The sequence below is a fragment of the Panthera uncia genome, unplaced genomic scaffold (genome assembly GCF_023721935.1).
Source record: "Panthera uncia isolate 11264 unplaced genomic scaffold, Puncia_PCG_1.0 HiC_scaffold_1423, whole genome shotgun sequence".
Classification (NCBI taxonomy): Eukaryota; Metazoa; Chordata; class Mammalia; order Carnivora; family Felidae; genus Panthera; species Panthera uncia.
Window position 1 is genome coordinate 17,747 of NW_026058056.1, and position 15,758 is coordinate 33,504.

Below are 15,758 nucleotides of genomic sequence, written 5' to 3' on the forward strand. Positions count from 1 at the left end.
GGGGGGGGGGGGGGGGGGGGGGGGGGGGGGGGGGGGAGGGGTCCACGGGGCAGCCCTGCCCGAGCTCCCGGACCGGCTGGCCCAGCCGGTGGAGGAGAGGCCAGTGCGGGATGCGCCCTGGCAGACAGGACCCCTGAGTGGCACCCCGCTCCGTGAGGCAACATCGTTTCCAGGGCCGATCACGTACCAGTCGCCGCGGACGGTCCCTTGATGTCCTGATTTGCTCTTTCGCTTTAAAAGAAACACGAGGGGGCGCCTGGGGGGCTCAGTCGGTTGAGCGGCCGACTTCGGCTCGGGTCACGATCTCACGTCCGTGAGTTCGAGCCCCGCGGCGGGCTCTGGGCCGACGGCTCGGAGCCTGGAGCCTGCTTCCGATTCCGTGTCTCCCTCTCTCTCTGCCCCTCCCCCGTTCATGCTCTGTCTCTCTCGGTCTCAAAAATAAATAAAAAACATTAAAAAAATTTTAAAAGAAACACGAGGGGAGGGCGCCTGGGGGGCTCAGTCGGTTGAGCATCCGACTTCGGCTCAGTTCATGATCTCACGTCCGTGAGTTCGAGCCCCGCGTCGGGCTCTGTGCTGACCGTTCCGGGACTGGAGCCTGCTTCGGGTTCTGTGTCTCCCCTTCTCTCTGACCCTCCCGTGTTCATGTTCTGTCTCTCTCTGTCTAAAAAAAAAAAAAAAAAAAAAACATTTAAAAAATTAAAATAAAATGAAATAAAACAAACACTTGAACACTTAAGAGAGAAAAGACGCCGCTGGGATTGTACAGATGTTCAAATCCCGCGCACGAACACGCACTCCAGGTGGTCAGAGAATGGCAGAAACGGGGTGACCCCAGGGCTGTGTCGTCCTCTCCACAATCCCCGGTCTCGGTTTTTAGCAGTCCCTGTGTCCCCATGGGGATACACAGTGCCCATGTGGTCGCCAGAAGGGACCACGAGCGAGGACGGTCAGACTTCCCTGCAGCGAGCTCCCTTGGCCGCGACAGGTGGGTCATCACTGGGGCTTCTCTGAACCCACAGGGTTTGTTAAAGGGTAAAGAACACAAATGCGAGTTCGAAGCTTGCGTCCCGTCCGTAACATAGCGATTCTGGCCACGATGGTTTCCTTCGCCCCCTGAAGTTTTCCCCACGACATCGCTGGCTCTGGGGTCCTGATGCTTTTCTTACTATGTTTAATTCTCTGCGGCCAGCACCCCCCTAATGCCTGCCCCGGGCCCGCCTACTCTCTCTGACCCTGAGCCAGGGTTAACCCACGGAGGGCCTGGGCCCCCACCGCTGCTGAGAGCCCCGGGCCGCCCTACAGCCCACAGGGTTACCTGCGGGTCACAGGGGGCACTGGCGGGACCACTTTGGGCGGGCTGAAGCCTAGTCTCCGGAACCTGTGACCAGGACCTTGTTTGGCAAAAGGGCGTTTTCAGACGTAACTAAGAGTCTGAAGACGAGATCATCCTGGATTACCAAGGTGAGCCCTAAACCCAGTGACAAGTGTCTTTGTTAGACGGAGACAGAGGAGACAGCCACATGGCCACAGAGGCAGGCACTGGAGGGACGCGGCCACGAGCCCAGGGACGCCTGGGGCCTCCAGGAGTTGGGACAGGCGGACAGGACCTTGCCCTGGAGCCTGCCGAGGGAGGAGCTCGGTCCTGCCACACCCTGACCTCCGCTTCCAGAATGTGGGAGAATAAATGTCTGTGATTTTAAGCCTCCCAGCGTGCTCGTGGCTCTTTCCAGCCACCCCACGACACTCAGAAATGCTCGCCCTGCACCCTCTGACAGGTGTGCGCCCCGAGGAAACCAGAGCTCTGCTCACGGAAGGCCGGTTCTAGAATGTTCCTGGCAGCTTGAGTCGCAGTAACCACAAGCTGGAGACCACTCCATCGACGGTGGATGGTGCGCACGAGCCAAATGAATCCTGTCCACCAGCCCCAGACACTACCGTGTGAGCGACCCCTCCAGCGACGCGGTGCGTCTGATGGACACGGCTCTGAGCCGGACAGGGAAGCACGTGGCCACTGCCGGGTGGCTGGGAGGGGCCATGTTGTCCCCGAGTCACTGCTGACACTCTTCCGTATGTTTAAGTGAAAAACAAAACAAGTCCGAGGGACTAGATGTCATTGTTGCCACGTGGTGAGCTGACCCTGGGTGGGCCGGGGACCATCTCTGGAGGGACACCTCTAGAGCCCATTGTGCTGTCCCCCTTGGATGGCGGGGGACAGCGCCAGGTGCAGAGAGAGCCCGGTACCGCCACCCTTTCCCTGGACTACGGCCACCCCACGTTGTTCAGACAGTTGGGCCAGTGAAGAGCAGATTCCCAGATCCCTGTCCCCAAAACCCGTGTGGATCTCTCAGCAGGGCGGGGGACTCCTGAATGATTACCCTCGATCCCAGCGAAGCCTGCGTCCCCAAGCAAAACCCAAAGTCCTCACCATGCCGTCCGTGTGCTCAGGCTCACCCCAGACTCCCCTCCCTTCTCCCCCTCATTCAGCTCATCCACGCTGACCACCCCACTCTTCCTCTAGCCCGCCAGGCACAGTCCTACCTCAGGACCTTTGTACGTGCTCTTCTCTCCGCCCGGATCACTTTTGCCCTGGCTTTCGCAAGACTCGTGCCTCTGACCTGACTTTCCTATCTCCTTCATGCCTCTACTCAAATGTCACTCCCGCAGACAGGTCCTTCTCTGACTGCTCCTGAATACTGTTGCCGCCACCCCCCACCTCCCCACTGCATGTTTCCCCGGAACATTCACCTCCCTCTGACATCCGTGTTTATCATGCTGATCGTCGCCTCCCCAAATCCTCAGGAGCAGAGATTTTTTTCTCTCTCTGGGCCATCACTCTTCCCTTGACTGTCGGAACAGTGCCTGGCATACAGTGGGTGCTCAATAGTTGCTGGATGATCAAACGAATGAATCGGACCCATCGCTCGCCGGCGGCCACCGCCAGCTGCGGACAAGCTGGGACCGCCGGGGCAGGGAGAGGGATCGTGGGACACGGCACAGACACCTCAGGTGTGTCCACATCGTCTGATGCCCCTGGGGCAGCATCACCCCCAGCGGAGAACCACGGAGGTATAAGCCTTGTGAGCATCTGCCTCGTTCATCCTGACGCTCCTCCGTGTTTCCCCCGGGGGCTGTGACCAACTGGGATCTTGGAGAAGCAGGTCCTGGGTGAGGGGCTGACCGAGCTGGACGCTGCGGGGCCCCGGGGCCTTCCTAGTGTGTCTGCAGATGCCTGGCTGGGGACTTGCCTTTGGATGGGACGAGCCATGAGCTTACAGCCCCCTCTCGGGTGGGGCTGGGACTCTGGAGGAGACACAGGTGACACCCCGCCTGCCTTGGGCCAGAACTCCGGGCTGCACTTCCTGCTCAGGGTCGGGTCTCCCAGCTGAGACCAGCTCCTTGCTCAGCGGCCCCCCCCCCCCCCCCCCGAGGACACGGCCAGACGGGTCGTCGGATGAGCTTTATTGAGCCCCCCTAGCAGGCCAGATGCTTCAGCCGCCAGCAGTGCTGCAGGCAGCGGAGCCCGTGTCTGAGGTGCGGCCAGCTGCACGTGACCTCCGTGGTGGACTCGGACGTGTACTCGGCCGAGGACCCGCACAGGCCGGGGGCCGGCAGCTGGGGCGCCGAGGTGCTGCTGGTGGGCGGTGGGCTGCCCTTGGAGGCCTGGGGGGCCGGCTCCCCCGGCCCATCCGAGGTCTTCTCGGGGGGCTGCGCCACGGGGGGGCCCCGGCTGGGGGAGGTGCTGGTGCGCTGCTTGGGGCCCGCGGGCTGGGGGGCCGGCTGGGGTTGGCCCGAGGAGGTGACAGATGACTGGGGGCGCGGCCGGCCGGAGGGGCTCACTCGTGCCCGGAGCCGAAGCCGGTTCTGAGACTTGGAGGGCAGCCGGGAGCCGCCGGCCGGGGGGTCCGGCGGGGACTGGCCCGAGGTGGTCTGGGAGGCGCTCCCGGGGAGCGGCTTGCTCGGGGAGGCGGGGCTGGCGGGGGGCTCCCCTGAGGCGTCGGTCGAGGAGTTCGTGGAGGGCTTGGGGTGTGACGTGCCCCCCAGCTCGCCAGGCGGCAGGTCTGCGTAGCGGCTGGACGAGGGTTTCACTTGTCCTTCTGGGGCTGGGTCACGCTCGCTCGGGCTGCAGAGAGAGGCCGTGGGGGGGTGAGGCAGGCCCGGCCCCGGGGCCGCAGGGAGTCGGTCGGGGGCGAGGCGGCCGCCCCCGGCCGGGGCCGGGGCCGTCTTCCCACCCTCCGCGGGGACAGCGCCCGCACACGCAGGCCCTGCCGCCCAGGCCCGGGAGTACGTACGCTCGGCTCCAAGGGCAGCGGCGGGGGTGACGAGAGCCCGGCCGCGGGCCAGGGTCTGCAGGACTGGTTCCCGAAAGCGTAGGAGAGAGAGGCTGACAGTGAGGGGGTGCAGCCACACGGAGGCCAGACAGGGGCCGGGCAGGGGCAGGAGGGAAAGCGGGCAGGGGCAGGCGGGTGGGGGGCACAGACGGACAGGGCCTGCGGCAGACAGACGCCCCTGCACCCTGTGAGCACACACCGTCCCGGGTTATTCCCACTGCCACGTCCAGGGCTCTCCCGCCGAGGTCTCTCACGACGCTGTCCACGGCCTCGTGGTGCTTTAGAAACAGCGGCCGTATCGCGCGATGATACAGCATGTGAGCCCCGTTCCAGGGCCCGGGAACCATGCAGAACAACAGGAAGGCGCACTGCAGGCACAGGGCGGGGGTCGTCAAGACCCGTGCAGGGCGGGCCTCCCCCACCAGATGGACCGCCTCCGTCAGACCCCCCCGGTGGGGGCGGGGGGCTAGCTCCGCAGAGAAGGGGCCGGGTCTCCCCCTCACACCCCTGGCCTCCCGGGCACCTGCCTGCTCCCGGGGGCCCCCAGTCCTGCGTGCGTCCCGGGGGCCACCCACCTTGCCCGCGTAGTAGAAAGGGAACCAGGACAGGAGTAGATCGCTGAAGAACTCGGCCAGCCCGAACAGTCCATACACCACCCAGTAGGTGAGCCACACAGTGTCGTCTTCTTTGCTTGGGCTCTCGATTGCTTTGATTCTGGGGGCGGGGAGGCGCGCGGAGTCAGGGGCTGTCCAGAGCCCCCGACACCCCCTCCCAACGCCCGGACAGCCAGCGGGCACTCACGAAGCATATGCTGGGTACACAAATCCGATTACATTGCACAGTAGAGACGCCCCGAAGCCGAACAGAAGATACAGGCTTAGCAGAGTGGCGGCTCCTGCGGGAGGAGAGGGTGTGGGCAGGGCGGCGCGCTCCGAGCCGACCCCGGCACCGGAGGCCTCCTCCTGGCCTGGCAGACCCAGTCTGCCACAGTCGCTGCCCCTACGAGAGACCCCTCCGGGATAGGCCTGCTGCCCCCGCAGCGCCCTGGTGACGCCTACTATGGCCCTGAGCCCCGTGTCTCCTCGTATGTGCAACCAGTTATCAGTCGGTCCCCCCCACCCCCGAACTGTGAACTCCCCAAGGGCAGGTGGGGACCTTGGCCCTGATGGGTAGAGTAGTTGCCCAATAAACACGTGTTGAATGAGTAAGTGACCATCTCCGATCATAACTGCCTTACTCTGGGTCCCGAGGGGAGGGCCGGGCACAAACGCCCAGCATTTGAATGCAAACAATGGGAGAAAAACCTAGAAGTAAGGTTGTTCATTCCTTCATTAAGATGTGATTCCCGGAGGCGCCTGGGCGGCTCAGGTCAAGATCTCACAGCTCGTGAGTTCGAGCCCCGCATCGGGCTCTGTGCTGACAGCTCGGAGCCTGGAGCCTGCTTCGGATTCTGTGTGTCTGTCTTTCTCGACTCCTCCCCCGCTCAAGCTCTGTCTCTCTCCCTCTCAAAAATAAATGAACATTAAAAAAAGACGACTTGATTCCCAGTGAGCAGAGAAAGGCAACATTGGTAATCTTTATCTCAATACGGTTTTTCATCCTGGCCACCGCAGACAATCCGGGCCAGAACATCTTTCGTGGGGGCGCCCCGGGAACTGGGGGGGCTGAACAGCATCCCTGGCCCCCACTCATCCGTGCCAGGAGCGCCCCCAGCCGCGACAACCACAGATGTCCCCAGACATTGTTCAGTACCCCGAGGGGGACAGCATAGCCTCAAGTGGGGGCTGTTGTCTTAGTGGGAGACAGCTGAACGTGGTAGCGTCCCCCAGACCCAGGAGAGCCCTCTGCTTTTCCACTCACTGCGTGACACCGAGCAAGTCTTTCTCTCTGCTTGGAGCCTCAGTTTCCCCATCTGTCAATGGGGTGGTAATGACCCTGCCTCCTCAGGTGGCCTTGGGGATAGCTAATACCACTCAACAGAGAGAGCTCCTCTTTTCTACAGGTTTGCTGAGCACCTTCTGGGGGTACAAACACATTCCCAGTGACGGGGCCCGGAGCACACACTGCTGGAGGAGGTGGGGAGCCAGGAGTGTTAGCTGCTTTGCAAACAGTCCTGGTAAACACTGCCTTCATTAAGTGCACAGGTCTCTGTGCTTCCCTGCTGTGTCTCACTCACTGGCCAGAACAACAGGGCAGCTGGGAGGAGGGGGGACCAAGGTCACTCAGAGAGCCTCTGGGCTCCTGGGAGCATTTTACAGCCTCCGGCCTCCTCCCCAGGCGGTTATCTGTAGAGACAGAGGTCACTTGCGTACCAAAGGGCACCCCCTCCCTTCCCTCCACCTGGGTTAGTCTTTATCCCTAGGGTCTGGGGTCAGGACAGGGAAGGGGGCCTCCCCAGTTGGCCCCAGGAGGTCTGGTCACTGCCTCATCTGGGTTTCCTTTGTTACCTGGGCTGGGGATTTGACCATCTGGGGCAGGTGGGGCCCAAGGGGGATGTCACCCCTAATTGCTAGTTGGGGGGAGCAGGTTTCCCAGGGCACCTCTCCCTCAATCCCTATTCCTGCAGCCTCAGCAACGGGAGGATGACCTTGGACATTTGAGGGGGGGCACCATCCCAGAGATCAGCAACAGACAGGGCTCAGGGAGGGGGGTGGGTAGGGAGGGGTGAATGCTCCAGACGGGGGGGGGGGGGGGCGGGGGCGCCCTTCCACAAACCCCCTTCTTCTCGGGGCCCCCGTTTCCCCCCCCCCCCCCCGTGCCTCCCAGCTTCCCCGATAGGCCCCTCCCCAGTGCTCTATGACTAAAGCCCTGCCCACGGGTATCAGGGATGTGGAAAGTCAGCAGAGAAGTCAGGGCCTGCTCCCAGGGACAGGTTCCTGGCTAGGCTGACATGGCCTGGGCACTGAAGGCCTGGGGGAGTAAACTGTGGACCTTCCCTGCCTGGCACGGATTCCCCAGCTGGGGGAAAATGGGAGGAAAGTGGACTGCTGGGATCTGCACACAGAAGGTGCTCAGTACATACGTCCCTGTCCTCACCCAACCCCCTCCCCCCACTTCTGGACAAAGTGTTCCTGGAATTCGCTCCAGGGGGCTTCCTGGAAGAGGTGGCATGGGGCCTGGGACATGGAAAAAGAGGGGAGGGAGCGTTTAAGGAGTACTTACTAGACAGTTTGGGAGAGTGGCAGGGGGCATCCAAGGCCACTGAGGAAGAGGAAGAGGAGGGGGACTGGAGGGGTAGCAGTCAGAAGGGCTGGCTCCCCGCTCTATGGCCCCCCAGCCAATATTTGCCCAACCCCACCACAGGGTCAAACAACCCAGCTCGACTAGTTGGGCACAGTGGGCCAAAGCACAGGGTGGGAGAGGGACAGGGCACGCCCAGGGGAGGTGACTGGTAGGAAAACAATGGGGGGAGGGAATGGGAGTGACCCTTCTCCTCCTGGCGAGGAGCATGGGGGAGGGAAAAATCTCTACACTTGCTTCCAGGCTGATGTTCCTGTGGGACGGGGGTGTGGCAAGACTCCCAGGGCACTGGCTGTCTACCCGCCGCTCTCTCCTCCCCCAGGGTGGACAGAACAACTGGAAGAACCGGACTTCGGCCTGGAATTCACCCAGGGCCGCGACGGAGGGGGCAGCGGGGGCAGCGAACGGTCTCCAGACCTGAGGACTGGTGTGGAGGTACTACTGGGCCCGAGAGAGGGAGTGACACTAGCCAGAGGTCGCAGGGTGGGGGCAGAGGAGGGGCTGCGGGCAGACGCAAAGTCCTGGTCCACGACCCCTCAGGATCTGTCTCACCAGGGGGGTGCTCCCCACCGTCCGAGCCCGGACCCTGCAGAAGACGCCGGCCGGAAGGGGCCAGGCCCGGGACCCCGTTGCCCCAGGGCCTCAGTGTGCCCATCGGCGAAATGGGACAGGAGCCCAGAGCGCCCCGGACTGCTCACCCGTGGCTAAGTACCGCTTGTCGACACCTGTCTTGGCTTCGAGCGCCCTTAGCGCTTCGGTGGCCAAGTTCCTTTGTTCCAGAAAGTGCTCGAAGCGCTGGCGCAGGCCGTCCATGACACCGGCGAGCCGGGGCCTGGCAGCCCGAGCTCGACCGCGGCCCCGCACACCTGCCCCGCAGCGCGCGTGCCGCTTTACCCAGGTGCGAGAAGCCCCGCTCCGCCCCCGAGCTGGTCTCCGCCCCTGCGCTGGTCTCCGCCCCCTGCCCCCCACTCCGGCCAATGGGAGGGCAGGGCGGACAAAGGAGGTGGGGCCTGCCCCTTCTCCCCCGCCGCATTGCCCTCTGGCGGGCCGCGGCCGCCCCAGCTGCGACGCCGGGGGCAGAGGGCGGGGCGCGGAGGCCGAGGGTGCCGATTGGCGGAGCGGAAGCGGGACGTAGCTGATTGGAGGGGTGGGGTCATGGCCGGGGATTATTGGCTGAGCCGTTGCGGGGGTGGAGCTGGGGGAGGAGGAGAGAAGAGTGCCGAGGGGCGGAGCTGGCAGGAGGAACTGGAGAAAGACCAGAGCTGATTGGCGAGAACAGAGGAGGGGCGGGGTTGACCATAAAGGGGCTGGGGACAGACTCTCGGAGGAGGGGGGGGATGGGACGGAGCTAAGCTGGGGAGGCGGGACTTACTCAGAAGAACAATTCCGGTTGGGCCGGGTAGGAGGCAGGACTAATTCTAGAGGGAGGGGTGGGCAGGCAAGGGGGCGGGGATAAAGGGGCGGGACAGGGGTAGCAGCCTTGAACACTCTCCTCTAGGTCGGTCGGAAGTTTTGGTCACTGTACAAATGAGGGAGACTGAGGCTCCAGAGGGTTTGGATCTGTGGAAGACCAGGGCGGGGGTGTTCCCCGCCCCCCCTGCCCCGTCTTCGGCCGGATCTTCGCGCTCCTTGAGGTAGGTTGGGGGGGGCGGGAAAGACAGCCGCAAGGCCCCCTGGGAGTTGACGCCTTTCAGGGGTTGCTATGGCCCCGGGGGCGGGGCGGGCGCTTGGGCCCACTCGGCGGTTTGGCCGGGGGGAGGGGTTTTCGGAGGCCCCGCCCCGGCCCCGCCCCCGCCGCCATGCGGCCCGCCTGGACTGCGCTCTGGCTGCGCCTTGCCTTGGCTCTGGGCCTGGCCCTCGTTGGCCCCCTGCCTGTGGGGTGGTCCTCGGCCCGGGTCCCCATCTATGTCAGCAGCTGGGCCGTGCGGGTGTCCCAGGGTTACCGGGAGGCCGAGCGCCTGGCGCGCAAATTCGGCTTCGTCTACCTGGGGCAGGTGGGTGGCACCCGAAGGGACAGGAGAGTCAGGGGCTGGACACCCCTCCGGCAGACGGGAGGGGTACCCAAGATATCAAGGACCCCCAGCTCACCCAGGCCTCGACCAGCTTCAGACTCTGGGACCCCCAGAGGGCACCTGAAGCCCCCAGCGGCGCACCTGGTTGGGGGGAGGATGTTGGCCACTGTCCTGGGGACTCCGTCTCAGAGGCAGGTGCCATCGCTGCGGATGCCCCCTCACGTTCCCAGATCTTTCCTGACGGGCAGTACTTCCACCTGCGGCACCGGGGCGTGGTCCAGCAGTCCCTGAGCCCACACTGGGGCCATCGCCTGCGCCTGAAAAAAGACCCCAAGGTGAGCCTGCTCAGCCACTTGTTATCCAAGCCACCTGCCCTCTCTGAGTCTCGGTTTCCACTTGGTCCCCCAGTCTGTACGATGGGGACCATCCGTGGACAGCAACAGGGCACGTGTGCGTGCTGAGCTCACCTCGGGGCCTTGGCACACTGTCAGCATTTCTTTTTGGCCCCCCCCACCCCCATCTTCTCTCTCACCCTAAAGGTCAGGGTTCGGCAGATAACATTCTAGTTCACGGGATGGAGAGAAGGGAATTGGTCCTTTTTATGACCGGGAGTAGGAATCCTGCCTGAAGTCAGCCGGTGAGGCTGTGAGATGCTCAGAGAGGTGCCAGATTGGGAAAAGGCTTTAGATGCCAAGCTGGGGACTTGAGGCTGAGTTTGGAAACCCTCAGGAGCCAAGATGGGGTTTGGGCTGGGGGGCTGATCAGCATGGAGGCAAGAGGCTTGATAACTTGAAACCCACTGGGAGAACTGGGAACGGGGAGAAGTTGCCAGTTCAAGGTGTGGTTTGCACGAGAGAGGCCAGGGCTTGCCAATGGATTAGACGTGTGGGACAGAGAGAAATTGGGGCCAGCTCCCAAGTCTGGAGCTGGGCACATGGGGAGACAATTGCACCATCACTGGGATGAGGGTGAGGGCACAAGAGCTGGTTCAGGGCGGGGCAGGGCGGGGGGGGGGGGGGAGATCAACAAGGAAGAAAGAAGGGCAAAAAAGGTCTGAGGAAGACCAACCTGGGGCAGGCAGAATGGCTGTGTGCAAAGGCCCTGGGGTGAGGCAGCCACTGTGACTGCAGCAGAGGGAGGCTGATGGGGGCCAGATAGGCAGGGCTTTGTGGGCCCTGGAGAGGGGGGCAGCATGGGAGGGGCTCTGCAGAGAGTGATGTTACTGTGTCGTAGAGAGGCAGGGGGGCAGGAGGGGAACCAGGGCGGAGGCAGGTATGGCCATCCAGGGATGTCTTACGAGGAGTGGCCGCTACAGGAGGAAGATGGGCAGATCTTGGGCAGAAGGATCTAGAACAGGGACTGGGGAAGGGATAGGGCTGGGCCTCAAGAGCAGTGGGCCCTGGGGACTGGTGCTAGGGCCTTGGTCCCCTCTGAAGGCAGAGCCCCAGGCACACGGGGACCCCAAAGAGCAGCCTCGGCAAGCACGAGGTCCCGGGCCCCGTCCCACACCATGACGGACCCAGGACAAGCAGCGGGCGACCCAGACACAACCCCGCTCCAGCCGCGGCCCACACAGAGTCGTCCCCTGGTGGGCCTGGGGAGGAGACCTACGCAGACCCTGGAGGCAGACTCGGGCCCCGCGGCCCGGAATTGGTGGGAAAGGCTTGGTGGAGCCGGTCAGGGCCCTGGCAGGTGCGCGGGTGTGAGAGCCGCACCGGCGGGTGGAGGGGTGGAGGGGTGGAGGGCGGGCTGGCTCTGGGGGCCCGGCGCCCTCCTGCACTGCGCGTCTGTCTGCAGGTGCAGTGGTTCGAGCAGCAGACGCTGCGGCGGCGTGTGAAGCGCTCGGTGGTGGTGCCCACGGACCCCTGGTTCTCCAAGCAGTGGTACATGGTGAGCGGGCCGGGCCGGGCGGTGGGGCCGGGCGGGGCCGGAGCCCCGCTGACCCCAGCCCCTGCCGTGCCCAGAACAACAAGGTGCGGCCGGACCTGAACGTCCTGCAGGTCTGGAGCCAGGGGCTGTCGGGCCGGGGCATTGTGATCTCTGTCCTGGACGATGGCATCGAGAAGGACCACCCGGACCTCTGGGCCAACTACGTGAGACCGTGGGGACTGGGGTGGGGGCTGCGCCAGGTCCCGCGGCCTGCCCCCGTCCCTCACGCCCCCGCTCGGCCCCCAGGACCCCCTGGCCAGCTACGACTTCAACGACTACGACCCGGACCCCCAGCCGCGATACACGCCCGGCGACGAGAACCGGTGAGCCGGCGTCCTGCGGGGTGTGTGCGGGCGGCGCCAGTGCCTTGTGGGGAGCCGGGGGGGCTGGGACTGGCCCCCCTCTCTGCCTTGGCTCCAGGCACGGGACCCGCTGTGCCGGGGAAGTGGCCGCAATCGCCAACAACGGGTTCTGTGGAGCGGGCGTCGCCTACAATGCCCGGATCGGAGGTATCGGGGCCCGGCTCCCGCACCCCGGGGACGGAGGGCGGCCCGGACGGCACGGGGCGCCCGGGGATTGCGGGCAGAGTTAGGCGGCTCTGGGGGATGCAGGACCCGAGCTCAGGTAGGGGGAGAGCTGAGCCCCGCGCAGACGCCCCCGCGCCAGAGGGGGCCTGGGGGGGGGGAGGGGGCGGCGGGGCTGACCGCGGAGGCCGGACGCCCACCCCTGCAGGCGTGCGCATGCTGGACGGCACCATCACGGACGTCATCGAGGCCCAGTCGCTGAGCCTGCAGCCACAGCACATCCACATCTACAGTGCCAGCTGGGGCCCCGAGGACGACGGCCGCACGGTGGACGGCCCGGGCGTCCTCACCCGCGAGGCCTTCAGGCGCGGCGTGACCAAGGTGAGCCCACCCCGGGGGCCCTCGGGGGGCCTGGGCCGGCCCTGGAGGCCGGCGCGCCCATCCGCTCCCTCGTGCCTGCGTGCAGGGCCGCGGTGGGCTGGGCACCCTCTTCATCTGGGCGTCGGGCAACGGCGGCCTGCACTACGACAACTGCAACTGCGACGGGTACACCAACAGCGTGTACACGCTCTCCGTGGGCAGCACCACCCGCGAGGGCCGCGTGCCCTGGTACAGCGAGGCCTGTGCCTCCACGCTCACCACCACCTACAGCAGCGGCGTGGCCACCGACCCGCAGATCGTGAGTGCCGGGGAGGGGGGGGCCCCGGGGGCAGGGGGAGGCCCACCCCTCCGCGCCCGCCTCCGCCTCCCCTCCTCCCCTCCCTCCCCTCCCCCTGTCTCCTTTCCCTTCCCCTCTGTCCTGGTCCCACCTTCCCCCCACGACCCTGTTGTCTTCCCCCTTGGCGCCTCCCCTCCCCCACCCCGTCCTGCCCGTCCCCTCCCCCCACCTTCCGTCCCGTCCCCCACTTTCCCCCCTCCCCGGGCTGCCCTGTGGCACCTGGAACACAGAGGGGTCCCAAGACCAGGCCCCAGTGTCCTCACCCCTTCGTCTACCCTCCTGTCTCTCTGGTGGGGCAGGCTCCCCAGCTGTGTGACCTGGGTGGCGCCCGGGGCCCCGTTCCCGGAGGTGCCTCTGCGGCACCTTCTTGAATCCTTGATGCATTTTGCACAAAGGCAGGGTCTCCCTGTGCACCGGTCCCCCCCAAGCCCCCGTCTCTGCCCCCAGGTCACCACGGATCTGCACCACCGGTGCACGGACAAACACACGGGCACCTCGGCGTCGGCCCCGCTGGCCGCGGGCATGATCGCCCTGGCTCTGGAGGCCAAGTAGGTGCTGGAGGGGACCCCGCTTACTGCGCTCGCCCCACCCCCCCACCGCCCGGCATGGCCCCAGCTCACCTACCCTCGCCTGCCCCCAGCCCGTTCTTGACATGGAGGGATATGCAGCACCTGGTGGTCCGTGCGTCCAGACCCGCGCAGCTCCAGGCTGAGGACTGGAGGACCAACGGCGTGGGGCGCCAAGGTGAGGTGGGGCCGGGCGGAGGGGGGGGACGCCACGCCCCCAGGGCGAGTGACCACCGCCCGTCCACGCAGTGAGCCACCACTATGGCTATGGGCTGCTGGATGCCAGGCTGCTGGTGGACATGGCTCGAACGTGGCTGCCCACACAGCGCCAGCAGAAGTGCGTCATTCAGATCGTACACACCCCCACGTGAGCAGCCCTCCGCCGCCGCCCCTCCGCTGTGCCCGCCTGTCCTCTCCCCGCACCCGTCATTGCCGCGGGGGAGGGGGTGACAGACGCGTGGGGCCCAGCACCCGTTGCCTCACTTTCCCCATCTATGAGACGAGAGAGAGGGTGGGCTCCACGACGTGAGCCCAGACCCCGGTGCCCACCCCCCCCCCAGCAGGCCCGCAGAAGGGGCGCTCACAGCCTGCGCCGCCCCCAGCCCCATCCTGCCGCTGACGCAAGTGAGGAGGAACGTGTCGGCCTGCGCCGGCCGAGCCAACCACATCCGCTCGCTGGAGCACGTGCAGGTGCAGCTCTCGCTGTCCTACAGTCGCCGCGGGGACCTGGAGATCTCGCTCACGAGCCCCATGGGCACCCGCTCCACGCTCGTGGCCATCAGGTGCAGGGGTGGGGTACCTGGCCCCGTGGCAGCCGCTCTGTCCTTCCCCGGGTGCGGGCAGTGCGCTGTGGGGTCGGGGGGGGGGGGGGTCCTGCTCAGGCCGGACACCCGGCGCGCCTCCCCCTCGGGAGCCCTGCCAGCAGCCGTGCTCGGCCCTGCAGACCCCACTGTCCTCGGGGCTGTGAAGCCCCCCTCCACCCCCGCCCACCCTGCCTCCTGCCCCAGACCCTTGGACGTCAGCGGCCAAGGCTACAACAACTGGATCTTTATGTCCACCCACTTCTGGGACGAGGACCCGCGGGGCCCGTGGACGCTGGGCCTGGAAAACAAGGGCTACTACTTCAACACGGGTGAGAGCGACACCCAGGCTGGGGCCTCGGGCCCTGGACCGGCCTGGGATCCCCCGCTGCAGAGGGGTCCGGGGTCTCCCTGGGACACTGAGCGGGTATCTTCGGAGAATAGTAGATGCCAGTTACCGGCGCCCGGTGGGCGTCCGGCCTGGGGGCCATCAGCGTCTGGGACTCCGGGGCGGGGCGGGGCGGCCGGGGAGAGGAGCCAGGAGGGCGGACCAGGTGCCGACAGCCTCTCCGCCTTTTCCCCGTGCCGCCCGCGACCCCCGCCCAGGGACGCTGTACCGCTACGCGCTGCTGCTGTACGGGACGGCCGAGGACATGACGGCGCGGCCCCCGGGCCCCCAGGTGACCAGCAGCGCGTGTGTGCGGCGGGACACAGAGGGGCCGTGCCGGGGTGAGTGCCTGGCGCGGCACGGCCTGCTCGCTGGGGGGCGGCAGCAGCAGGCAGTGTGCGTGTGCGGCCCGGGGCGGGAGGGCATACGGGGCGGCGGGCCCTGGCCTCACGCCCCAACGTATGTGTACCCCGCGCAGAACGCCACGGCCCCGCCCACATCCTGGGCCACCTCCGCCTCTCCTACTGCCCGCCCAGGTACTTCGGCCACACCCGGCAGGCAGTGACCGCTGGGCCCGGCCGCTCCCGCCCTGTGCGTCTGCTCGAGCTGCCGCGCCTCCTGCTACACCTGCCTCGGCCGCTCCCCGCTCAACTGCACTGCCTGCCCCCCCCCCGGCCTCCACGCTGGACGAGCGTCGTGGCTCCTGCTCAGGACCCGTCCCTCCCAGCGGCCTCCCCCAGCCCGCCGCAGTCGCCCACCCCGGCTGCCACCGCGGCCGAGCTCAGGCCGTGGTACTGGCCCCGCTGGCCGTGGCCTTCGGGAGCCCCTCACTCCGCAGCGTCCTCGCTGTAGGCTGCCCACCGCTGTGTGCAGGGCCCCCCCCGCCACCACCCCAGGTCCAGCTGCTGGCCGGGACCTAGAGACACCTGAGTAGGGGGCAGACGTGTGTCTGTGCAGGCACTGCCATCCTGCTCCTTTGCTCCAGACTGGAACCTGGGCGGGGGGGTGCAGGGACCCGCCCCCGGAGGCTCTGGCTAATCACTGAGGCCCTCAGGCCAGGGGCGGCCTGCTGGAATCCCAAACCCGAAATTGGCAAGTCCGGGTGAAAGAGAGAGAGAGAGAGAGAAGGCTAGCTACACGGTTTGGGGTGGGGGCAGGGTGGGATGGGGCAGAGGCTGGGCTGTGACAGCCGTCCCTTCCCAGCCCCAGAAGTGGGGGGGGAGGGGCAAGGGGAACCAATGACAGCATCC

The 15,758-nt window shown here is 66.1% G+C and overlaps 2 protein-coding genes across 5 annotated transcripts; one reads left to right on the forward strand and one right to left on the reverse strand.

The window, feature by feature from the left end:
• Nucleotides 1-3,447: 3,447 nt before the first annotated feature.
• On the reverse strand, nt 3,448-8,886 carry LOC125917043 (receptor expression-enhancing protein 6). Of its 4 annotated transcripts, XM_049623294.1 has the most exons (7): nt 8,270-8,477; nt 7,494-7,532; nt 5,133-5,226; nt 4,907-5,045; nt 4,531-4,699; nt 4,293-4,355; nt 3,985-4,123 (listed from the first exon to the last, which is right to left on the reverse strand). In XM_049623294.1, exons 1-7 carry the CDS (start codon nt 8,382-8,384, stop codon nt 4,086-4,088), a joined length of 657 nt encoding a protein of 218 aa, XP_049479251.1. In that variant the 5' UTR covers nt 8,385-8,477; the 3' UTR covers nt 3,985-4,085. The 4 variants fall into 4 exon arrangements, with proteins under 4 accessions (XP_049479250.1, XP_049479251.1, XP_049479252.1 ...); XM_049623295.1 differs by lacking the exon at nt 7,494-7,532; XM_049623296.1 differs by lacking the exon at nt 4,293-4,355.
• Nucleotides 8,887-9,277: 391 nt separating this feature from the next.
• LOC125917042 (proprotein convertase subtilisin/kexin type 4-like) lies at nt 9,278-15,735 on the forward strand. Its single transcript, XM_049623292.1, is given in 17 exon segments — nt 9,278-9,565; nt 9,814-9,918; nt 11,381-11,473; nt 11,548-11,676; nt 11,759-11,835; nt 11,933-12,021; nt 12,245-12,417; nt 12,503-12,715; nt 13,202-13,302; nt 13,395-13,498; nt 13,570-13,687; nt 13,923-14,102; nt 14,328-14,452; nt 14,727-14,849; nt 14,987-15,086; nt 15,088-15,172; nt 15,174-15,735. Coding segments are annotated over 17 exon segments (2,265 nt in total). The 5' UTR covers nt 9,278-9,370; the 3' UTR covers nt 15,429-15,735.
• The last annotated feature ends 23 nt before the right edge of the window (nt 15,736-15,758 follow it).